This window comes from Nuphar pumila, chromosome 3, assembly GCF_984573655.1.
Source record: "Nuphar pumila chromosome 3, dmNupPumi1.hap1.1, whole genome shotgun sequence".
In the NCBI taxonomy this organism is placed as follows: Eukaryota; Viridiplantae; Streptophyta; class Magnoliopsida; order Nymphaeales; family Nymphaeaceae; genus Nuphar; species Nuphar pumila.
This window is the reverse complement of record NC_143251.1, coordinates 23,487,789-23,513,312: the sequence shown is the minus strand read 5'-3', so window position 1 is coordinate 23,513,312 and position 25,524 is coordinate 23,487,789. Positions and strand designations below refer to the sequence as shown.

General features: G+C 38.2%; 1 protein-coding gene across 2 annotated transcripts in view; it reads right to left on the bottom strand.

Moving 5' to 3' along the window:
* The window catches only part of LOC149842291 (alpha-1,6-mannosyl-glycoprotein 2-beta-N-acetylglucosaminyltransferase), a 74,160-nt gene that overhangs the window by 10,226 nt on the left and 38,410 nt on the right, over positions 1 to 25,524 (bottom strand). The window contains exons 8-12 of one of the 2 annotated variants that reach the window (XM_089999047.1): positions 21,381 to 21,549; positions 21,093 to 21,174; positions 20,915 to 21,008; positions 20,648 to 20,744; positions 19,387 to 19,480 (exon numbers count right to left, since the gene is read on the bottom strand). In XM_089999047.1, coding sequence (XP_089855173.1) covers positions 19,387 to 19,480; positions 20,648 to 20,744; positions 20,915 to 21,008; positions 21,093 to 21,174; positions 21,381 to 21,549 — 536 coding nt within the window. The remainder of the gene's footprint in view (positions 1 to 19,386; positions 19,481 to 20,647; positions 20,745 to 20,914; positions 21,009 to 21,092; positions 21,175 to 21,380; positions 21,550 to 25,524) is intronic. The other variant, XM_089999048.1, reaches the window with a different exon arrangement.

The window sequence follows — 25,524 nt, the reverse complement described above, 5'->3', positions numbered from 1 at the left end:
AATATTTCTAACTGGAAGTAACCAACTCCCTTTGACTGGGAATCTATCAAGAACCTACCTTCTCATACAACCTTCCAAGCACTCAAAGAAACAGCCTGATACATTACAAACACTTTGCTTATTCTTTTTTCTCGAAAACAAGAAGGAATCAGGCTCCAATTCACCCATAACCTCAATCTCTCCAAATGGCAAAACCATCTCTCATCCATTGGAAACCACCAAGAATCCACTATCTCAATGAAGCCCACTACTCTGAGAAATGGCTATTTTTTCTGTAGCAGGAGACTGAACCTACTAGGCACTCCTTGTGGTAACAAGCAATCAAAATGTTTTTAAAAGAATATACTGGTTACATATTTTCTTCTTTTTTCTGAACATTTTGATACTTTTATGTATTATTCATTATTTTAAGTAGATATGCTGTTTTCATGATTTTGCCTCAAGATGTGAGTAGTTCTGAACATTTTGATACATCCATGTATTATTCATTATTTAAGTAGCTGCACTGCTTTCTTTGTGTTGTTCAAGATGCTTCTAAGTAGTCCATATCTTTTATCCAGTTTAGTATTGTTTGAAATCAGACCCTATAGGGTTCCAAGCAAGGTTTGAACGCTAGAGTTTTGGCTTTTATATGCTGAGTTGTTCTGCATGATTCAGTATGCCTCTGTGGTTAAATTGCTCTCATTTGATATTAAGCGTTTTGAGGCTGGCATGCAAATAGATCTTAAGATTTAAATGTACAAACTAGCTTTGTACTTTATTGCTCAAGTCGTGGTGCTTATAAATGAGCTATATTGTCTGTAAAAAATTAATTAATTTATGATATTAAATGAGGTAGATTTGTTCATCAATTTATAATTATGTGCCAGATTATAACTGAACTAAGGGTATCTTGAGATGATTTTATTACAATATATCTACATTTTAATATTGTAACATAGTTGGTTCTTAAATGAACATATTGTATCATTTATTGATTGATATCCACAGTGAGGAGGATAAAGGCCATGAAAATGCTCTCCTCATTTTGAAGCACTACACACACATAGAGAGAGAGAGAGAGAGATTCAGCTTTTGAAGGGAAAGGATGGACAGCTTCCTCATTTTAAGAGAATAGAAACAGTGATCCCACATTTTGGGACAAGATAATATTGCAAACTGAAAATATTTAGGTACCACTTCAATTATTGTATCCTTTCAAATTATCCCGTTATTCTTGTAGTCTAATGCACTATTTTGGGATCCAAACCAAGGTTGCCAAACTAGGAAGTGGAAGCGGGAAACGATATGGGAAGCAAAAGCGAGAAGCGAGGCATTTTAAAATTTATACGAAGCGGGAAGCGAAGTTTCAATTTAAAAGCAAAATATGAATAAAAAATGAAGCAATATGGAATCAAACAAAATTTCATGATTTTTCTGTAAAAGAGTTAAAAATTTTGTTAAAATCTAACAATGATGGTTACCAATTTAAAGAAAGTACATGGAAAGTGAGTGAAAGCGTGAGAGAAAATACATGAAAAAGATGAAAAGAAATGTGAGAAAAGTATATAGTATGCATAGACTATGTGTATGAGAACATTGAGAAGCATAGAAGAAGCGTGGGGGAATCAAGCTTTCCATGAAGTTTTGGAAGCGAGGAGTATCGCGCTTCCGAAGCGAGTTTCCGGGAAGCGAGCTTCCCACCTACCTAAGAAGCTTTCGGTAACTCTGATCCAAACATAGTAAAATAATGTGAACAAAAAATTATTACAATATGCCATATTGGGACATATCCAGCAAAATCCTAACATAATAATATTTGCCAATTATTTGAAGTATCCTAATGGATTTAGCAATCTTTCCATCTTAAAACACAGTCACTAAGTAAAACCAGGCATTGTCTTGTCAATCTGGGAGACCATGAACTCACAAGAGATTAGGAAATCCTTTCTTAGTTGACAAAAATTAGGGGAGCGCATAGTAGACCTAAGTGACCTAGGCAAGAGACCAGGTGGCCTGTGCAAATGACTAGACCAATGCATTATTTTTTCTTTCTTTTTCTGTACCATAATTCCAGAAACACTTGATAATGCATAGGAAACTTAGGAGTTAGGTGCTTAGCTAGGCCAACATGCATGCATTGTTAAGTTGTATATATATATATATATATATATATATATATATATATATATATATATATATATATATATATATAGATAGATAGATAGATAGATAGATAGATAGATAGATATAGATAGATAGATAGATAGATAGATAGATTTGTTTCATATTGTACATATATATTCATATATATGTATATATATTTTATTTATAATGATGTAATAGGCAATACCCTCTAAGGGTATTTTCGTCATTTTACTCATGTAATAGGGATTGTTCATTAAGAACAGTTTTTTCTTTTTGTATTTTCCCTTTTAGAGCATGGGTTCTACGGGTTTTTTGACCATAGGGTCGTTTGGGCTATGACCGGTCATAAATATGACTGTTGGGAGCTCCCAACGACTCTATTGGGAGCTCCCATTTGGTCTCTCTCTCTTGTATGTGTATAAATAGGGGCTTTGACCCTTTCATTCCTTAATGCACTTCTAAAGTATTCTAACTCACTTTGGGAGTATATTATGAATAAAATAATATTTATTTTATTCTTGTTTTTGTGTTTTAATGCATGGTATTGCCCTTAGTGGTTGTTTGTATTGCATATGTTGGCACCTTGTATTGTCCCATGGTGGACTTGTGCATGTTGTGTTTATGTTATTGTAATCCCTTTGAGGCTCTTGTTTTTTGTTTTTTTGCATATCTCGAGACATGGTATCAGAGCGAGGGATTCTTGATCTTGGTATCTTGTTTGAGTTCGTGCTTCGAAAGAAAATTTTGGATTGACATATATGGCTTGGACTCGAGGCTCTCATATTTTGGTATGCATCTCTTGTTTAATTTTAAAAGGTATTTATAATATATATATTTTTCAAAATTTATTTAAAATATTATGATTATTTCTTGGGTATGTAAAATGTGTTTTTTTAAATAAACTGGAATTAGAGTTTTGTGAAATGTCTTTTAATGAAATATTATTTTAATGGCTCTTGTGTTTGTTTCTTTTGACATTAACTCATAAGTAGTCTATTCTTGAGCTCCTTATGGTAAGTTCTTTGTGTTATTATTATATATAATTTTGTGATCTAGTGTATGTATTCATTTAATATATATATATTTATTTTGGGTTTCTTAAACACCATTATGATTATTGGTGACTTTATGCACGTGTCAAAGCATGTTTTTGAATTCTATGTGGTGCTTTCATTGAGATGTGCTCCTTAAGAATTTTTAAAATTCTTGTATGTTTTATATCTTGAGTCATCATGATTTTAAATTACTAGTCATGCCATGGATGTTTTGTTTGCTATCAGAGATTGCTCTATCGGCATATCATTTTCATATTTATGTGTCATGGACATATGTCTATGCATGTTTTATGTGCTATTAATGATTATGTGCCATTTCAAAATTGTTTTTGGTATTTTGGGTTGAAAAATTAGATGTGTTCTCAAATTAAATTGAAATTAGAGTTTTCTCTTAAAATCTTTTTTTAAGTAAGCTATTGTTTTATTGGCTCTTGCATAAGCATGAAAGTCAAAATATATTTTGGGTATGTTAGTATCTTATGTGAAATCATGATGTTCCTATGCATATCTTAAGTGTTTCTTCATAAATTCTGCATAGGATATGTGGCTTTAAAGATATTAGATTATTGCATATACATGAATTTTGATCTCTTTGTGAGTATATGATTAGTAAACTTGAAGTATACTCTTGGTTTTCTATATGATTCCTTGAGAATCTTTATGTGTTTTGGCCCTTTTTTTAATGTCATATGCCATTGTTGTCTCATAATGGCTCTTGGTTTTTAATCTAGATTGAGTTATTTTTCTATATAGCTTTCTTATATTGGTCATGCTCATTGCTATTGATGTGATCCTAAGTCACAGGGACTTGGCAAAGCAGGTGCCGCACCCGCGTCGACGCGACGCGGGTGCACGTGCGGGTGCGACATTGGGTGCGGTCAACACGACCCTAGGTGTGGTCAACGCACCCAGGGTCATTTTTGTCCACGTTTCAAACGTTAAAAAAAATGATGAAAAGGAGGATTAGGGCAAAAAAAAATGCCCTAATCTCTCCTCTCCTCTCCTCTCCTCTCCTCTCCTCTCCCGCGCAGCTCAGCTCGAGCCCTCTCGTCCCGACACCCCGACGCCACCTCCTAAGCTCCTCCTCTCCCTCGTCGCAGGTATGTACCCTCTAGCTCCCTCTCGCTCTCTTCTTGTGTCGGCAGGGGAGGGGCCGAGTCCCCCCTGTGCCCTCTCGCTCTCTTGTTGGATCGACAGGGGAGGGGCCCAGCCCCCCCTGCTCCCTCTGATTTCGACAGGGGAGGGGTCGACCCCCCACCCCACCCTCTCGCTCTCTTGTTGGGTCGGCAGGGGAGGGGCTGAGCCCCCCTTACTCCCTCTGCTTTCGGCAATCTGTGTCCCATTATATATTAGAATAGTATTGTTTTATTTTTACATTTGGTGGTGCACGCAAGTTCTAGGCATGTGGACTCCCATCGCAATCTTGCACCAAAGTAGTCCTTGTTAGCAAACGAAACGCTAAACATAGTTTCCCTTTTCATAAATTTTCTTTATTTCTTTTTTTATTTTATTTTTATGAGGAACCTTCCTAAGGACATGGTGTTCTTGTTGAAAAGTTTGTGGTGTCATGGCCCACTCCCCATTTCAATGTTCTGTCCTGGTTAGGTTAAGTGTTGAACATCATTGGGTTGAATTCTTGCGAGGTTAGATAATTTATAATCAATCCCCACCGGATATCTCATTTGATAGAGATGTGTGTGGGCTCTGATCTCACTGTTCCAGCGTTAAATGCGCGGTTCTCAAGCGAGATGTGTGATGAGGATTGAATGTAAGCGATGATTTTGGTTTATACAATATGACCTGATCTACCCCCATTTATCGCAGCGGTGTGTGGAGAAACAAAAGATATTGTTGAATAACTTGTTGGGCATCCTGTGCCTTGTTTGACAAGGTGAAACAAGGAATTCTAGATTCTAGAATCTTACCACTAGGCTGACCTGCTATGCACTCATACCTGCCCAGATAACATGTAGGTGAATAATATTATGACAATGTTAACTGTTAAATGTTAACGGTTAAAACTTCAAAATTATATATATATATATATATATATATATTACATTTTTTCCCCTGCCGCACCCCCGCACCCAAGGTTTTTTAAAGTGTCGCACCCCCGCACCTGCACCCATGTGACATAGATGTGATCTTGATTGTCTTTGCTTACACAAGGTTTATGAAACTTGTGACTTGAAATCTTGTTTTGCATATGATTGCATCATATTCCATCTACCCTTATTCTATGTCACATGGACTCTCCAAATAAGCCGTCGCACCTGCATCAATGTGACGCGGGTGCGGCACCCGGTGCGGTCAATAAACCCTGGATGAGGTCAACCAGCACCCAAAATCATCTTTGTCTAAAATGGACTTGGTCAACTTTGATCGAGTCCATTTTGGTCCATTATAAAAAGGGACAAAGCTAAAAAATGGAGGTACCTCGAGCCCCCCTCCCCCCATTAAAAAAAAAGGGGTACCTTGAGCCCCATCCCCATTAAAAAAAGGTACCTCAAGCCTCCCCCCCTCCCCCCGCAATTAAAAAAAGAAAGGTACCTCGAACCCCATCCCCATTAAAAAAAGGGGTATCTCGAGCCTGCCCAACCCCATTAAAAAAAGGGGTACCTCGAGCTCCATCCCCATTTAAAAAAAAGAAGGGTACATTTGTCAATGTATTTATGTATAGGGATATTTTAGTCTTTTACTTGTGTAGGGGTATAGTGGTCATTGTACATATATTTCTCCTTTTTCTTTTATTTTTTATTTCTCATTTTATTGATGTACTTTTGAAATAGGCCTTGGGCCTTTTTGTAATTGGGCTAGAGTCGTTGGGATCTCCCCAACGACTACATGCTTCTCTCTACCTATGTCACCTTGGTACGGGTGTGGTTGCGGGTACGGGGACGGGGGTACGACACGGCAATTTCAAAAAACGTGGGTACGGGGACACGGCTAAATATATACTAAAAAATATATATTATATATCTAAAATATATACTGAAAATATAATATATATCTAAAATATGTAGGACATGGCAAATGCCGTGTCCAGGTACCAATACTCATCGTGTCCCGGTTACATTGCTCTCTACTTGTATATAAAGGGGATGAAACCCCTCCTCTATGTAATGCTTTCTCAAGGCATTTTGTCAATACAAAACTGATATTTTTTATGTGTTTGATGCCCATAAGTGGCTGATTTGTATTCTCTTGATTGACCCATAAGTTGCCGTTGTGTTTGTATTTGTCCACAAGTGACATTTGTGTAACTCTTGATGTTTCGTTACAACATCGAGCCTCCCTATTAAAAAAAGAAGGGGTACCTCGAGAATGGGGTATCTTGAGAAGGGGTAAAGAGGGACGGGGCTCTAGAATCAGGTATATTAAGAAGGGGTAAAGAGGAACGAAGCTCAAGAATCCTCGAGAAGGGATAAAGGGATGGGGCAAGGGTAAAGGGGTGGTGTTAAAAATTATATATATATACCCTCCCACACCACCGTACCCAAGTTTTTTTAAAGTGCCGCAATCAGGTAGTTGAGACGACTACTCGGACGCTTGTGGCCCAGAACAGTAGAACTGCCCCACCCTACCAACACCCTAATGCCACTACCCAACCTAGGACGACTAGCCAGAATGCGCCAGTGTCATCCCATTCTAGGCCGACTAGCTCCAGTGCCTCCATCATGAGCTATACTTGTGGGAAACCTGATCATAAGCCCACAGAATTGAAAAGAAGACATTATTCACGAACTGGGTTTTGATCTTTATCCAAACCCAATTCAAGTTTATCTAATTTCAGATTTCAGCACATGTTCATTAATTCTATTAATGGCATATTGTAAATTACACTGTTGTGTAATGGGTATCTTCGTACCCTAGTAATTATAACACTATATACTTAATGGAATGCCAATATTGCAGCCTCCAATGAAGGATTCTGCAGCTCTTACGTATCCGCTCCTCATCTTGTACTTAGTCTTGTGCATGTGACAAGGAACCCACCATTTCTCACATGGTATCAGAGCCTTGATCCCCTCTCCAACGTCTTCTTCCAAGGTATTCCTTTTCTTATCCTTCTTGAAATCTATTGATTCTCTCCGGTCAACGTATTTCTGAAATCCGCATCCCTATTTCTAAAAGTCTCCATCTAATCTCTCTCTTTCTCATCTAATCGTCAGCTACCACTAATCTTATTCTAAAAAAAAAAATCTGCATCTCCCCTCTATTTGCATCTCTAATCTCTCTCCTTCTCATGTTGTTTCACGTGATTTCATTTGGTCACGCTGTTTCACGTGATTTCATTTGGTCACACATGAGCAAATCTTTGTGTGATTTCATAAGTTGTCCCTCATCTTCTTCAGAAAGGTAAGGTCAGATCTGAGTAAAATATCAGATTCTTTTCCTTTACACTTTGAATAACGTTACCTCCAAAAAAAATCATATTCAGCTCTTTGTATTTTCTTTTAAAGGAAAATACGTTTCAGCCAAGTAACGTGATTTTGTTTTACATTTCATTGACTGATCTTTACTCTGATCAGTTTACTACATAACTTCAGTTCTAAATAAAAAGAGGCCGAGTTCCGAGTTCTGAAATTTAGTTCTGACTTCTTTTGTTTTACTCCAGTATTGTTTCTGACTTCCTTTATTTCTGAGTCTCACCTGGAAAAGACAAATCATCCCATTTATAAGAAGTCAAGATCTTTCTAGACATCTAGATGGCTCTGTTTATATTCCTCCAGAGTTCATATCACAAGATGGCAAGACTGGGGAGGGTGACACTTCCATTACTTTTGTCAGAAATCCAGAATATATCCTGGATGAAGCGAGATCAAGCTTTGGTTGCCTACAATCACTTTCACCCTGTCACAGGAGGTGCTTGTGGCAATTCCAAATGATTGTTCTGCAATGCAATTATGGCACCGATTGGTTCAAACATATTCTCAAGTTTCTCAGGCCAGAGTATTATTTTTGAAGAAAGAGTTTCAAATGTTGAGGAAGGACCCAATGACCATCATGGAGTACTTGAACAAAATAAAGACCATTACAAATCAGTTGGCCATCGTGGGATGCGCAATTAGTGATAGAGATATGGTGCAACAAACTTTGAGCTGGCTGGGATCGGATTATCATATGATGGTTACTTCTTTATTGTGTTTGTCAGATTTACCTACATTTGAAGATCTTCGTGCCAAGCTTTTACAATATGAGATGACCTTGAAGGGATTTTCTGAAGATACTCATGCTCAAATTGGGGCACACGATGTCCTTGCCACAGGAGTTGCCTATGGACGAGGACGTGGTAGGTATGATTTTCGAGAAAGAGGGGAACAAGAAAGAAATGGACAAAGAAGTTGTGGAATATTACCTACACCCAATATTCCTCCTAATGGGCAGAGGCAAAGATCTATACCCACCTGTTTTCTATGCAATAAAAGGGAACATATCAAAGCTAATTGTTGGTTTAATCCTCAAAATAGAGGCAAGCTGGTTTAATCCTCAAAATAGAGGCAAACAACCAGAGACAAGAAAGGGGTCAGATAAATTGAAGAACACTAGCGAGGTCAAGGAGTTGTTACTATCCGCTCTAGCTGAATTGAATTTAAAATAAAATGATCAGAGCACTTGGTATGTCGATTCTGGTGCAGCCACTCATGTCACTGGTGATGCTGGTAAGCTCCTAACTCATGTTCCTTATGCTGGTAGAAATAGTATAGTCACTGGAGATGGGTCTCACCATCATATTTTTCACATTGGAAACTATGTCATTCCTATGTCTACTTCTTATCTTGCTCTTTCAAATGTCATTTATGCTCCGAATATCAAGAAAAATATTGTTTCTGTCTCTAAGCTTGTAGATGACATTAATGCTCTAGTTGAGTTTACTCCTTTTTCTGTTCGTGTCAAGGACCTTCACATGAGGAAAACGTTCGCTGAGGGAAAACGCTAAGGGAATATGTACGTGTTCCAAGAGAATCCTTCTACCTTGAAGCTCACATCATCATCTTCTTCAGTCCTTCCTGAGAATGTTTTTAGTCTTTCTGAGTGTAATAAGTCGAATCTTTGGCATGGTCGTCTGGGTCATTGTAATAGTCGTTTCATTGAAAATCATCATCTTCTTCAGTCCTTCCTGAGAATGTTTTTAGTCTTTCTGAGTGTAATAAGCCGAATCTTTGGCATGGTCGTTTGGGTCATTGTAATAGTCGTTTCATTGAAAAGCTTGTTTCAAGCAGTCTTATTCCCAAGTCAAGTCTAAGTTTAAATGTCAATGATAAAAAATGTTCAAGTTGTCTGCAATGTAAGAGTCATGTTCTTCCATTTCATTCTATTAATAAAAGAGCTTCAAGACCATTTGAAATCATTTGTTCTGATGTTTAGGGTCCGGCTCCAGTTCCCTCTATGTCTGGCGTCAAATATTATCTTATTTTTGTTGATAGTTATTCTCGGTATGCATGGATTTTCTTTATGAAATGTAAATCTGAAACATTCAAGTTATTTCAGAACTTTCATTTCTTTGTTCAAAATCAATTCTCTGATAATATTCTTTGTTTCCAATGTGACGGAGGGGGTGAATTATCCTCAAATGACTTCATTAATTTTCTCAAGACAAATGGAATACATAGGCAAGTGTCTTGCCCTCATACACCTCAACAGAATGGGATTGCTGAAAGCAAGCATCGCCATATTGTCGAGAGTGCAATGAGCATGATGCATGATAGTAACCTTCCAATTACCTTATGGGCAGAGGCTTTTCATTCAGCCGTTCATATTATAAACCGATTGCCCATGAATATCCTGGAAAACAAATCACCCTTCTTTTCTTTACATGGTGTTTATCTAAATTATCATGATTTGCGAGTATTCGGGTGTGTATGTTATATTCATGTTGACAGTTCAATGTGACACAAGTTTCAGGATAAAGCCTTGAAGTGCAGATTTGTGGGGTATGTTGATGATTATAAAGGGTACAGATGTTATGATCCCGTGAGCAAGCGTATCAAAATATCCAAGAATGTTCTATTTGATGAATTGAATTTTGACCACAATGTTAACACTCTTCCTGAAATTGAAGTTTATCACCCCTGGTTACAATCTGATCTCTTTTCTAGTGTTGATGATGTTTGTCCTTCAGAATGTAATCAAAGAGATGAGGGAAACATGTCTGATGCTCTCCAAAGGACTCAGGAAAGTGTCCTCTCAGATCTATCCTTGCCTCCTAAAAGGTATAAAGGTATTGTTTACTCTCGACGTGAGAAGGGGACCCTCTCCAATTCTGATCAGGAGATGAATTCTTTCCTTTGTTCCCAGAAGATCCACTCGACCCTGACATCCTATTGACAGATGGGTAAGTTATGAGAACTTCACTATGAATTTCCAACTCTTCTTAACCTCTTTAGGTAAGGAAGATCAACCCACAACATTTTATCAAGCAGCAAATTCTAAGCGATGGATTGAAGCTATGAATGAAGAAATGGAGGCTCTTCATGAATGTGGCACTTGGTTGATTGTTCCCAGACCACATGATCAAAATGTGGTTGGGTCCAAGTGGGTGTATAAAATAAAAGCCGGACGGTACTATTGAACGATATAAGGCTAGACCGGTTGCCAAGGGATTCACGCAGGAGCAAGGACAAGACTATAATGAGACCTTTAGTCCGGTTGTGAAAATGGGCACTATTCGAATCATATTATCATTGGCTATTGAGCACCAGTGGATTATCAGCCAGCTGGACGTAAAAAATGCATTCCTACATGAAACTCTGAAGGAGGAAGTGTACATGGAGCAACCCACGGGGTATGCAGAAGGGAACTCCAAAGAATATGTGTAGATTAAAGAGAGCTATATATGGTTTGAAGTAAGCCTCCCGATCTTGGTTTGACAGTTTTTCTCTTGAAATAGAGAAATATGGTTTTAGTCAGACTCTTCTTCATCATTCTCTTTTCATATTCAAATGTAAAGACACAGTTACCTTGTTATTGATATATGTTGATGACGTAATCATTACGGGTAACTCTAATGAACATATTGAGCAGGTCAAAGAACTCTTGAATCACAGGTTTAAGATGAAGGACCTTGGTCAACTGCAATATTTTCTTGGAGTAGAAGTTGACAGAACTATTGAAGGCATGACACTCACCCAACATAAGTACACTATTGATGTTCTCAACAAGGCAGGTATAAAAGATTGCAAGCCTCTAAGCACGCCCAGTGTACTTCATCAGAAACTCAGTTCCCAAGATAGAGATTTGTATGAGAATCCTACAGAATATCGCAACATAGTAGGAATGCTTCAATATCCCACTTTTACTCGCCCTAATATTGTTTATTCGGTTAATCAGGTATCTCAGTTCATGCACGAACCGCGCATTGGGCATTTTTAAGTTATTAAACACATTCTCCATTTGAAGGGAACTATTGGTGATGGTCTTGTGTATAGAAAGAGTATGAATGAACGTCACATGCATGAACTTCTTGTATACACAGATGCAGACTGGGCAGGAGATCCAGATGAGCGTAGGTCAGTCTCAGGATATTGTGTTTTCGTTGGCCTAAATCTTGTCTCTTGGAGCAGTAAGAAACAAAGGGCTATTGCGAGATCGAGTACCGAAGCGGAATATAGATCAATGGCAGCTGCTACAGCTGAAGTAACATGGATCAGACATCCATTGACAGAAGTAGGAGAATCGATATCTAAATGTATTCTCTTATGTGACAATCAAAGTGCCATCAACATGTCATTCAATCCTATCTACCATAGTCGTGCCAAGCATATTGAAATTGATCAACATTTTGTAAGACAGAAAGTCAAAGAGAAGGAAATTGAATCAGAATTTGTTCGGACTACTGATCAAGTTGCTGACTTGTTTACCAAAGGGCTTATCAAGGACAGATTCTGGATGTTGAAAGGCAAGTTGTTCATGGTTCAAAACCATGTACAACTTGAGGGAGGATGAAAAGAAGACATTATTCACGAACTGGGTTTGGATCTTTATCCAAACCCAATTCAAGTTTATCTAATTTCAGATTTCAGCACATGTTCATTAATTATATTAATGGCATATTATAAATTACATTGTTGTGTAATGGGTATCTTTGTACCCTAGTAATTGTAACACTATATACTTAATGGAATGCCAATACTGCAGCCTCCAATGAAGGATTCTGCAGCTCTTACGTATCCTCTCCTCATCATGTACTTAGTCTTGTGCATGTGACAAGGAACCCACCATTTCTCACAAGAATGTTGTGGGAAAGCTTTATTCACTGAAGGCATTCATGAGGAAGAAAACCCAGAATTCGATCTTGTTTATGATCCAGAAAATGAGGAGTTTGAAGAAAGAGTCGAAGAGGAAGAGAAAGAAGATTGTTGCTACCCGATAAAGGAGAAGCACTCATATCGAGATGAGTGTGTTTAGCCCCTCATCAGGAAGCGAGCGATAGATGGCTTAAGACCCACATCTTTGAGTATGCACGTACCATTGATGGTAAGGTTTGTAGGTTTATCATAGACTCGAGAGGATGCAAAAATGTTATCTCTATAGAGGCCGTGTTAAAATTAAAGTTGGGTACTAGGACTCATCCCAGACCCTATCAAATGTTGTGGCTTCAAAAGAGCGTAAATGTCTGCGTTGACCAATTCTCTATAAGAAACACCTCCTTTGACCAAGTGTGGTGTGATGTGCTTCCCATGGATGCGAGCCATCTCATTTTAGGAAGACCATGCCAATATGTAAGATCGGTTATTCATAATGGTCGAGCTAAGACGTATTATTTCTCCTCAGAGAAAAAAGATCCAGTTGTTGCCCTCTAGGCCTCCCTTGTCTTCAGCCTCATCTTCCTCTACACCTTCTACTTTTACCTCTGTCGTTTCATCTGCCACCCCCAAATCCCACCCTACTTCTACTAAGAAGCATGCACCAAAGGTTAAATCGTCTAGCGCGTTCATGGCGAGACATGAACTTCAAGAAGCCTTAGAACAGACCAGTGTCTGTCATGTTCTATTGTTCGTTGATGCACCACATAGTGAGCCTAGCCCTCTTGTCATTGACCCCAGAGTATCACCTTTATTGGAGGAATTTCAGGATATTTTCCTGAAGAACTTCCCGCGGGACTACCCCCACTTAGGAATGCCCAACACCATATAGACTTTCACCCAGGAGCAGTCTTACCTTTAGTGAAGGGACATGTGTGAGAAAGTCTTAGCCAGTGTGTTGTCCCTGTCCTGTTGGTACCTAAGAAAAATGGTACCTGGAGAATGTGTATTGATAGCCGAGCTATCAATAAGATCATTGTCAAGTATAGGTTTCCAATTCCTAGATTAAATGATTTGTTAGACCAATTGACAAGGTTTAAGATATTCTCCAAGTTAGATTTAAGAAGCACCAAATTAGAGTTAGACCTGGGGATGAATGGAAAACAGTCTTTAAGACTCGTAATGGTCTTTATGAGTAGCTTGTGATGCCCTTTGGGTTATCAAATGCTCCATCCACTTTTATGAGAATAATGAATCAAATTTTTAGACCTTATATAGGAAAATTCTTGGTGCTGTACTTTAACGATATTCTTATCTATAGTCAAAGTAAACCTGAGCACCTACAACATTTGAGATTAGACTTTGACATGCTTAGGAAGGAACAATTTTATGCCTCTGCGGATAAGTGTGTGTTCCTCGCACTGAAGTCTTATTTTTAGGATATGTGGTGTCGACTGCAGGGATTTCTGTTGACCGATCAAAGGTTGAGTCTATTAGAGATTGGCTTGTGCCAAACTCTATCTATGTAGTTAGGAGCTTCCATGAATTAGCTTCCTTCTATAAGAGGTTTATCCCACATTTTAGCAGTATTGCTGCCCCGTTGACGAATTGCATAAAAGGTAAAACCTCTCAATGGAACCCTGAAGCCCAAAAAAGTCTTTTGAACTTTTGAAATCCTATCTTTATTCAACGTATGTCTTGACTTTACCGAGTTTTGAACGGACTTTCGAGTTATCGTGTGATGCGTCTGGCATGGGCATAGGAGTTGTGTTGAGTCAAGAAGGCAAACCTATTGCCTACTTTAGCGAAAAGTTGAATGAAGCCAAGCTCAAACATAGCATCTATGACAAAGAATTTTATGCTATAATTAGGGCGCTAATGCATTGGCGACATTATCTAGTGCATAAAGAGTTTATCCTACATATTGACCATGAAGCATTAAAGTATATCAACGGTCAACATAAATTGAATGCACGTAGAGCCAAGTGGGTCGAATATTTACAAGAATTCACCTTTGTATTAAAACATAAGGCAGGTAAGGACAATATGGTAGCTGATGTACTAATTAGAAAAAATATGTTACTTTCTACCATGAAATTATCTATCTGGGGTTTTGAAGAGTTTACTTCATTATATGCCAATGATAACTATTTTTCGAAAATTATCAATGAGGTAAATGAAAATAATCATGATGAATTCTCCTTAGTTGATGATTTTTTATTTAAAGGAAATCTGCTTTGTATTCCTGATTGTTCCCTTAGGCTTAAATTAATTTCAAAATTACATAATGAGGGACATTTTGGTAGAGATAAAAATATGAAATTAGTTTCCTCAACTTATTTTTTGCCCCATATGCAAAAAGATGTAAATAGGTTCGTAGAGAAGTGTTATACATGTCATATAGCAAAAGGTAATGTTACCAACGCATGATTGTATTTACCTTTACCTATTCCCGAAAAGCCCTGGCAGGACATAACCATGGATTTTGTTTTAGATCTGCCTAAAATTTCGCATGGATTAGATTTTGTTTTTGTTGTAGTAGATAGATATTCAAAAATGGCTAAATTCATACCCTGTAGGAAAACCATGGATGCATCTCATATAGCGGATTTGTTTTTCAAGAAAATATCTAAGTTGCATGGGATTGCTAAAATTATCACATTAGATAGGGATGTTAAATTCATAGGTCATTTTTAGAGAACTATGAAAAAGTTACGCACTTCTTTGCATTTTAGTATTGTGCATCATCCTCAAACACATGGTCAGACTGAAGTTGTTAATAGATCATTAGAAATTTTATTGCAAGCTTTAATAAATGACCAACCTAAGTCTTGGCCACACATCCTTGCGCAAGCTGAATTTGCATTTAATAAGTCTGTGAATCGATCAACTGGTTTTAGTCCATTTTCTGTTTTATATGGTTCTAACTCATTTTCTCCTTTAGATTTAGCTCATATTCTTGTGATTTGACCTGTTTTAAATTCTGTACAAAATCATTTTTTTTTCTGCAAGATATTCATGAACAGGTATAACAAAAGCTACAAGAAGCATCGGTAAGTACAAATCTAGCTATGATAAGAAGAGCCGATAGGTAATTTTCAAAACTGGAGATCATGTGTGGGTTACTTTAACAAAAGAAAGATTGTCGGTTGATATGCATGGTAAGTTATCACCTAAGCGCATTGGTCCTTGTAAAATTACTAATGTTATAAATGACAATGCTTACAAGGTGAAGTTGTCATCACATTTCAAGACGTATGATGTGTTTAACGTCAAGCATTTGGAGCGGTAACATGGTGTCACGCTTGACAAGGATCTGACTCCATGGACGAAACCTTTTCAACCAGGAGGGATGATGCAGAGAATCCAAATGATCAGAGCATTGAAGACGAGTTAGATGTGAATCCAACTCTCAAGACCCGATCCCGGATACGATACCCTAGAAGATCCAATTCCCTTCAGACCCATTCAGGTCCAAATGGATCTCTAGGGTAACTCCTTTTTGGCACATCTCAACTTCTGAGAAATTTGTTTTTAGCTTCTCAAAAATTACCTTATGTGGTGATTCCATTTTTTGCGAATATTGGAATCAATTTTGTATGGATCCATATCCCCCCCCCACACACACACATGGCTGGACCAATATGAACCCCATTTGAACTTGTTTGACCAAAGTCAAGAGGAGTGTAGCTTGAGTCTCTATTGGTGCAAATCGAGGTGGACTTAAAGTCCCTCTAAGCCCATGTCACCTCCAAGGTGGCCAATAGGAGGATACCTCCTTCTTAACCATCTAAAAGAAAGTATTTCAAATTTGGCATTCTCATTAGCCACTAAGGAGGTTTACGGTGGTTTGGACATATTCGGCGAAGGCCTAATGATGCTCCAGTTAGAAGGATGGAGAAATGGAAAAATATATTAGTTAAAAGAGGTCGGGGTAGGCCTAAGAAGACTTGGATGGAGATGATAGGAAAGGATATGAATGCTTTGAACCTCACCGAGGACATGGCATTGGATAGAAATGATTGGAGGAGAAGGATTCATGTGGAAGACCCAAAATGATTTTCTTTTTTAGTTCATATCACCGACCCCAATTGTTTTGGGATGAAGGCGTAGTTGTTGTTGTTGTTGTTGTTGTTGTTGTTGATTCTCATTAGCCACTAAGGAGGTGGCCTCCAACATGGCCAATGAGAGGCCATGCTACCTTTCTTCCTCCCTTAAATGAGCCCAGAAAATGTTTAAGGGGGTCTTTTCCTCTTTTGGCTGAAAAAAAATTGTTGAAGAAAATTCATGGTGGATCTCTCCTAGTCGTCTCCTACCTTCAGACGTTTTTGGAGCTTGTTGCAGCCGGACCGTGGTGCAAACCATAATTCCAGCTGAGCGTGAACTAGAGCTGCGTGTAAACGGATCGTGTGTCCGTAGTTGCCATCAAAAAATTTGTACCAATTGTTGTTGCTAATTCCTTGACCGTGGTGTTCTTGCCGAATTGGAAGGAAGTAGCATCGTGATTGTTCATGTTTGAATGACTCTTGATATTGTTGCTGGAACCTTATCTTATAACTTTTAAAATGGGTTTAGTTAAACTTGCCTCGGTTTGAACTAGTTAAATATCTTGTTTGATATAAGAGGTTACCTTCTAAGCATTGAATCTTGAATATAATTTTCCTACTAGTTTGTTTGGTATACGTGGCTTATTTATAATCCTTACTTAGTCTCACCAGAGTTGGGATAAGGTGAAAGGGATTTAGCATTGGAGAATATACATTTAGAAGTGTTTGTGTGCGCAGGTTGAACAATAAACCCCTAATATTAAAATTTGGATTAAACTAAATGTGTTGTCGAATCGTATAGCACCGTTCGATTCTGAGATTGTCTGTGTATCATATACAGTTGCACTAATCGATGCATAACTCTTAATCTACTCCATGAAAATTAGCGTATGATAGTTTATTGAAAAGAACATTTGTGGCTGCAACTTATATGTTTAGCCCATTTTCTGATTCATTCGTTTTGGCTATCAAAACTGGTCTATAATAGAGAAAACATTCATTCGGGTGACTGTCAGGACTCTAACAGTCTGACCCCTTATTTGGTTCGTAGCGGAGTCATCCGAACTCCGATTTAAGTGATTTTTGTTGCTTTGGTTCGATAATTAATTTCTCTACAACTTTCATGTTAAACAAATTTGATGAATCAATCGTCTGTATGGTCAAAGGTATCTTGAAACGGACGAAACAGTCTCACAAGTAACTGTACATAACTGTATCAGTCTGCCAACTTGCTCAGGTTGTATCGGAGTCATACGTTGTTCAATTTGAGTGATTTCAGTGTTTCAAAACTAAATTTCCTATAACTTTTGTTTTTGGGTCATTGACTGAATGCATAGAGAACAGTCTTGTTCTGACCTGTCCATACTGGACAGTTACAGCAGACCCACCTGTGAACACCAACCCATTGGTCTGTTGTCTAGTCCGTATCTCGAACATCAGTGGTCAGATCTGCGAGTTTTTGGATTCGTTCGAAAGAGGAATCTGTTATCTATAGAATCTGTTTTGGCGCTATCCTTTCATTTGGAGCACAAAAGGGTCCAAACACCCCTGTATTGAAAACTGTCAGTTCTTCAAGTTATCCGGTTTAGCTTCCGTGCATTATGATTCATTTGGATCGTGGATCGTGGATCGTGGATCGGCCCCTTGCCGGATCCACATCAGTTTCTATCCAGATATTGATAAGTTAGCAGTAGAAAACTTCTATACTGATGGTGATCAGTGACCAACTTGGTCAACTCCACATCAAAGTATTTGGATACAAGTTCAAGACATGGACAATGATCACAACTACTCACTTTACATCACATCACCAACGTGATGACAATTTAAACATCACTTAATTCCTGAAGGAGCAAATGGTGGGAGGACAATGATCACAACAACTCATTTTATAGCACACCAAACTACCAAGGAAATAGCAATTTAAACATCAGTTAATTCCTCAAGGAACATCTAGTCACCAGTGCTATTATAACTATTAATCCTTTAACCAAAATTCTGCAGAAACTGGATCTTCAAGAGAAAACATGAACTGTCATCCAGAAGATATGTTCAGCCTGCTTAAAACAAACTGTTACCCATACAAATTTTGACTCAGATCAGGACAAAGGAACACCTGATTAGCATCATTAAAAAATGAGTTTGTATTGTGTTCATCATTACAACAGCTTTGTGTGAAACCCCTTTATCACCCAATTAATTATTTACTTCTTATGGTGAATGAAGGGTAGACCAAGTCTTTTATGTATCATGGCCCTGATGTCAATATATTCTTAACACACAAGATTTAAACCAAACAATAGCAATAAATGAGCTGATCCAACCTCACTAAAATTTATGTAGCACCCTTTACATACTTAAGAAGCATATTACCATATTGTAACTCCATGTGAGCAAAGTCAACCACAGAGTTCATAAACCATAATTACAGATTTTTTTTTTGGATAATCCAAGGGAACCCCCCTCCCCACCCCCATTACCAACCGCACATTGGGTAGCCTCCAGTTGGTAAAACCCTTGAGGTCCCCCCCTGCCCACCGGGGAGTACACCCAGCTTTGACCTTCCGGCAAGGGATGCCACCCGTGGGTTTCGAACATGTGATATCCCGTCAACTTGGTGACATTCACAAGTCGCCCCTACCAGATGAGTGGAGCCCTTGTGGACTAGAGTTATAGATATAGATATTCACTGAACAAAACAACTACAAATAATTTTCACCAACATATAAATCCTTACTACAGCTACAATGAATCATTTGAAATATTGGAGACATCAACAGGAATAACTAAAGATGAATGCATTACTGCACCTTCCATTTATGAGATTTGTAATCTAAAAAACATGAACAATTTTGAAAGAATAAATCCAATATCAATGTCTAAAGTACGTTAAATTTCAGAACTGCCAAACACCTTGTACAAAATATTTGTGTATGAGGACGCAGAAAACTTGGAACTTTAAGAAATGCCTCAAATGACCCAGGCGCAAGAGGAGCATCACTTGGTCCTGCATGAAGAAAGTGGTCAAGTTACACAAATAACTAAATGGCTTCCCAAGAAAATATAAACATGTTTTTTCCATAGAGCCATTTCTCAACCTACAGCCATCAGAAACTTATTCCAAAATACATGATACAACAGAAATTTTCGTTCGATAGAGAACAACATTTAGTGGTTTTTCATGAGAGAGAGAGGATCAATCTTGTTTTCAACACAAAATTGTGGAGGGACTCGGGAAATCTTGTTTCCAACACAAAATTGTGAAGGAGGGCCGAGGCTAAATATGGGTCAGCACAGCATCAAAGGGTTTTCATGTCATTTAAAAGTTGAAATCTAATGTTTTCTAGTATTATAGTATATGTACTTTTAATGTTTTAATTAGGATTTTCAACAAGCCACATCCATATCCTTTTTCATTCCCATATCACACCCAATTTTTTACACAGGAGTATTGGATGATGACTGATATCCTTAAGTAGGGATATGGTTTGGAAGGTGACAGACCTGCACCATAACCCAAATCACGTCAAAAGATGCCACCTCATGGCAAAGGTGCCACTAAACATCAGAAGAAAACCATAAGCAGAACAACTAACCTAAAACCATATCCAAAGATAAAGCAAAACCATACAGACGAAAACAGAACCATATCCAAACCTAAAATAGCACTATAAAATGCAACAAATCATGCTAGAAATTGCATCCATAACCAAAATCATGATCACTTCAAAAATGTAAGCATCTCACCCTTCAAATTAAAGCATTTGCAATCATGATACCACGATCTTCGACCTTTGTATTCAGAAGGCCACATCTATCCCTAACTAGGTCAGGTTTGTATGAGGGTCCTTTTGAACAATTTTCCAAACTTTCGGCTCCAGTCCGTTATTTGAAATCAAATCACTCATGAGAAAATATAGAACAAACAAACTTAAGCTATATCAAAAAATTAAAACATGCTCTTTCTTGCGCCTAGAATAATAACCGATTGCACTATAACAGAAATTCTGGAGAACAGAATGTTGAAGAATAAATTACAGAAAAGGATGAAGCCACATACTTCCACAATTTTTCCAATGAATGTATGGCACATAAAGGAGACACAGTGAAATGTAGGAAGTAAGCCAAATCACAGGCAAATTTTGTCTGCATACAAGAAGAATACAGCACCCACCAGAGTAATATGTAGTAAGAACACGAGCATCAGGTGCATATGTCCGTATCTCAGTGGACATGCTACGAATGGCTTCATACTGCTGCAGATTCAAAGGCTGACATACAGTATTAAAAATGTTAGCAGAATCACATACAGGAGAGTTAAAACAGAAAACAAATGCATTTATAAAATATCCATGAAATGATTAAGAAAACATACGAAAAAGTAAACCATATGCCGAGAAAAATCTAAAACAAACTTAAGTTGATTGACAAGAGATCATGCCTCGTCCCACAAGTAGAAATAAGAGTTTTTCCAGTGTGGCTTTGTCTTCAAAGTTTCAATTTCTTTTTGCAGAGCATCTTTTGCTGCATCACTACTGTCATACCAGGAATGAGGTTGCTTAGTAATATGACTACCAATAAACAAGATCATATAACAATGTGAACTGAAAATGACTTGCCAAGAAAGAATAGGTAAATAAGGAACAGCATATGCAGCTAATCTTGGATCCGAATAGTATTCTTCAGATTTTGGATTATCAGCTGCACAACAGCAAACTTAACATCAATATCTCTTCACAAAAAGGAATGCATTCTTGGAGGAGATTACAGATTCACGTTTCCAGGATCAAGCTAAAAAGATAACCTTTTAAACATTCACTGGAAATAGAAGAAAGAATGAGGCTCCTATCAGTAGGTAATAAATCTTATCAAGCTACTGTTCGCTACTATTGCTGCTAGTGTGATACCTGGCCAGGGACATGTGTATGCTAGGACACGCATGTTGTCACCCCATCTGCAAAAGAATGGGCTTATCCTGTACTGAAGAAGCCACTTAAAGTGTCTCTCTAGTGCGTTGTACCAGTCATCACTACCATGTTCGACGCCGAAACGATCCTCGATAACTGTCTCAGATATCTAGACAAAAGTTAAAGACATGGCTAACATATCTAATCAGGCTATCAAATCCTAGTTCATAAGACTCAAGATAACAAGGGGAAAGAGTAATTATCAGATACAGTAGATCAAAAAAAGGATTGCAATGGTGTTTCTAGAATTTACTATTAAAATGACACGGACTCACTGCAATCACCATTGGTGCTTTTAATAGAAAATAGAAAGTTTAGAGATTTTACTCAAAACATTTCAAGTGAGTCTTGTTCTTGAAGTTGCAAATGACTAGCATGGTTTCAGAAAAAGAATACAGGATAACAAGAAAGCCCTTAAAATAGGTTTAGAAACATGGTGAAGCTAGTCAAATCCTCCAAAACTGTGCATGAAGTACTTTTCCATAATTGATCAGTAGTGAGCTCCAAGAATTTATAATGCTAGCTCCAAGAATATACAATGCTGCTTCTGCTCTATATGCATTACTCAGGTGCTTGCCTCTTGCTACAAAGGATGGCACAAGCATTTGGTTATTCCACCAAATAACAAATTTTGGCAGGATCTGCATGCTTAACAACTCTCTAGCAAGTCAGCCTACTTCTTCAATCCTATGAATAATTTGACATACTTCTTAGCCAGCCAACAGGGGCTCTTCACAATCGATCAACTCCAATGCTTAGGAACTCAACAACACAACAGATGTATCCTAAGCAAAGTTGATGTTGAAACTGCTTCACACATCTTTCTTATTACATGTTGGAAGGAGGTTAGTTACCTCTTTGGTAAATGAAGTCCCTGCCATACTCACCCCATTCACCCTTTCAGTTTTAATCGATCATCAATCAGTTTCCTACCTTGTTGGCAGCAAGATAACTTGCAATCTTCATGACCAAGAAGGTTTTTTATTTTTTATGTTCAGTACTATTGCAATTTTTTATGATGATTATACTTCTGAACTAGGTCACAGGGACACGTTAAATACAATCATGTGCTAGAGAACGTGACATGACACTTGATTTTTTATGACATATGTTCAATGCTATATGTACATTTTATATATTTTTTCTATTTGATTATTTTTATAATTATCTTTCATATATTTCTTGATAATTTTGAGTTCAATCCTTAGCTAAGTAATCAAAAGTATTGTTAGTGCCTAGGCAGCAGACCCGAAAAGGCCTAAGGGGGCCTAGGCAGGACTAGTTGAGACCAACCAAAAAATAAAAAAAGGAAAAAAACACACACAGAATTTATATATGTACAAAACAGATAATTGCATATATATAAGACCACCAAAATATGAGAACTAGAGTGTGAACGAGGCATTTGTGATGCTCTTTTTGCAAATTCGACCCTGCAGATTTGTTCAGCATGGTTCATTTGCTAGGAATAGACCATTTGATCATGTTTTTTGGACAAAAGAAAAAGATTCTTTGATGCTTGGATATTTAAAGAAGAAAATTCTGAGTCGTTGATTTCCAAGGCTTCAAAATTCCGGCTTATCCAGCTTATGCACTGCAATCAGACGATTCAAGAGCTCATCCCTTTGAAACCAAGCATGTAGATCACATATGTATGGTCAAATTTAAGAAAAAAGATAAAAACAAAAAACTTGGTTCACATTCTACTTCTCATATTCTAGTGGATATATACATGTGTGTGTGTGTGTGTGTATATATATATATATATATAGAGAGAGAGAGAGAAGAGGAACCATTCAAATTGCCCAAACCTGTCACAAGGACACCATTTTGTTGGTGTGTCCCTGGTGACACTAGCAGACATGCTTGGACATGTACATATAATATTTTAATATTATTTTATTATTTTTTAATGTTTCAAAGTTTTATTTCAATAAAAATGCATTTTTAACATTAAAATATCAAAAAAATAGTTTTTATTGATTAAATTTGTGTCTTCGTGTCCTATTTTCAAAAAAAAAATCGAACTTGCAAGTCAAACCCGTGTCATGCATCCTCATGTCCACGTGTCTTTGTGACATAGGTCCAAACCAATTTGGACCATCTGATTGAATGCCATCTAACAGTCCAAATTGGTGTGGAGTATGGACAATTCGGACCTCTCTCTCTCTCTCTCTCTCTCTCTCTCTCTCTCTCTCTCTCTCTCTCTCTCTCTCTCTCTCTCTCTCTCTATCTATCTATCTATCTATCTATCTATCTATCTATCTATCTATCTATCTATCTATCTATATATATATATATGAAAAATATGTGGCCTTGCTATCTAATTTTCATTAAAATCTGTATCCATGTGACATATCTTATGAAATTCAGATGGCTGACCATGTTCACAGCTATTTCACCATTACACCAACACTTTTGTTTGAGAATTCCAATCAGAATTTCCTATACTCTCTTAGAGCACGTTTGGAAGTGAGAAACATATAAGAAAAGTGATACAATGTTGGAAAACCATTCGGTTTTCTGACCCTTCCAAACAAGAGATTTTTTCTCTAAGAGAGTTTTTCCACAAAGTATACTTTTTGATAGGAAACATTCCTCTAAAGGGAGGGTGGGGGTGGAAAAATGTTTCCGACCAAGAGAAAATGGTGATTTACACTCCACACCACCCATCTCACCACATCTCACAATTACCACCACCATCCATCTCACCATCACCACCACCCATCGAAGTTCATGGCAGGATTTGACAACTTTGTTTCACCACCACCACCCACCATCTCTGCCGAGACCTCCGCCATGGTGCTCGACAAGATCAGGGATATCATAGAGGCCTTCCTAAGCATCCCCGTCAGTGCCTCCAAGAGCACCATCAACGATATGATGATCCACCACCTCCAGCAGCAGAGTCAACAGCATGGTGACCCATTGCCTCCAATCTGGAGGCATCATCAACCCAAACCATCTTCGGCATCCCACCAGCCGTCCTTGCTCTCCCCTGTGTCTGATCTAGTGGCACCCGCAGCTCGCCCTCCTCTTCATCTCAACTGACGGCACCCACCTGAGGCAAACCTCCTTCCTCCTCTTTATCTCATCCAGCAGCAGCAGTACCCCCCCTCCCCCCCCCCACCAACCGAGCTTGCCCTCCCTTGAGTCTAATCTTATGGCAGCCACCTGAGTCGAGCCTCCTTCCTCCTCTTTGTCTCATCTGGTGGCACCCCCCCTGTTGAGCTTGCCCTCCCTCGTGTCGAATTTGATGGCATCCACCTAAGTCGAGCCTCCTTCCTCCTCTTTGTCTCATCCGGCGACACCCCCCAACTGAGCTTGCCCTCCCTTGTGAATGATCTGGCGGCACCCACCTGAGCCGACACCTGGCCTCCTCTGATCCGGCCATTATGCATCCTCGTACACTCTCCCTCCCCTTTTCTCTGTTCCATCCAAAGCTGATAATTGTCGTGAGAGAGAGAGAGAAAAATGAGAAAGGAAAGAGGGAGAGAAGAGAGGTTTGGTTGTACTCGTCATCGCCAGAGGGAGGCTACAACTATGTCGGCGGTGATCGTCGTGAGGGAGAGAGAAGAAAGATAGAGGGAAGAGAAGGGAGGTCATTTTTCTCATGCTACACAAACAAGTGAAAAAAAAATCATTTAGAAAAATTATCATGTCAAAACTTCTCATAGGCAAAAAATAAATCCTATGAGAGTTTTTCTTGCTTCCAAATATGCCCTTAGGGTAGCCATGGAAGGTCAAGATACCTATTACCATCAAGTCTCCAAGCTTCATGTTGGTTATCAACAGCTCCCAATTGTCATATACACATAGGAGTTAGCGCAAACATAGCCAATTCTGTAATATCGTGTATTTTTCTTTCATTGTAGATTCTGAGATTTCTAAAAAATTGACTAAGTATTTTGTAAGTTGATAGAAATCTTCGATTTTAGGTGGCGTCAACTGAGTCTGGGCGTGGCCCAGGAACCATTGACAAGACCTAAACGAGGCAAATAAGATTTGTAAAACTTTTTGTTTTTAACCTTTAAAATCCAACGAAAATCGAGAGAAATTCGGGTTAAATTCAGGCAAAATTCAG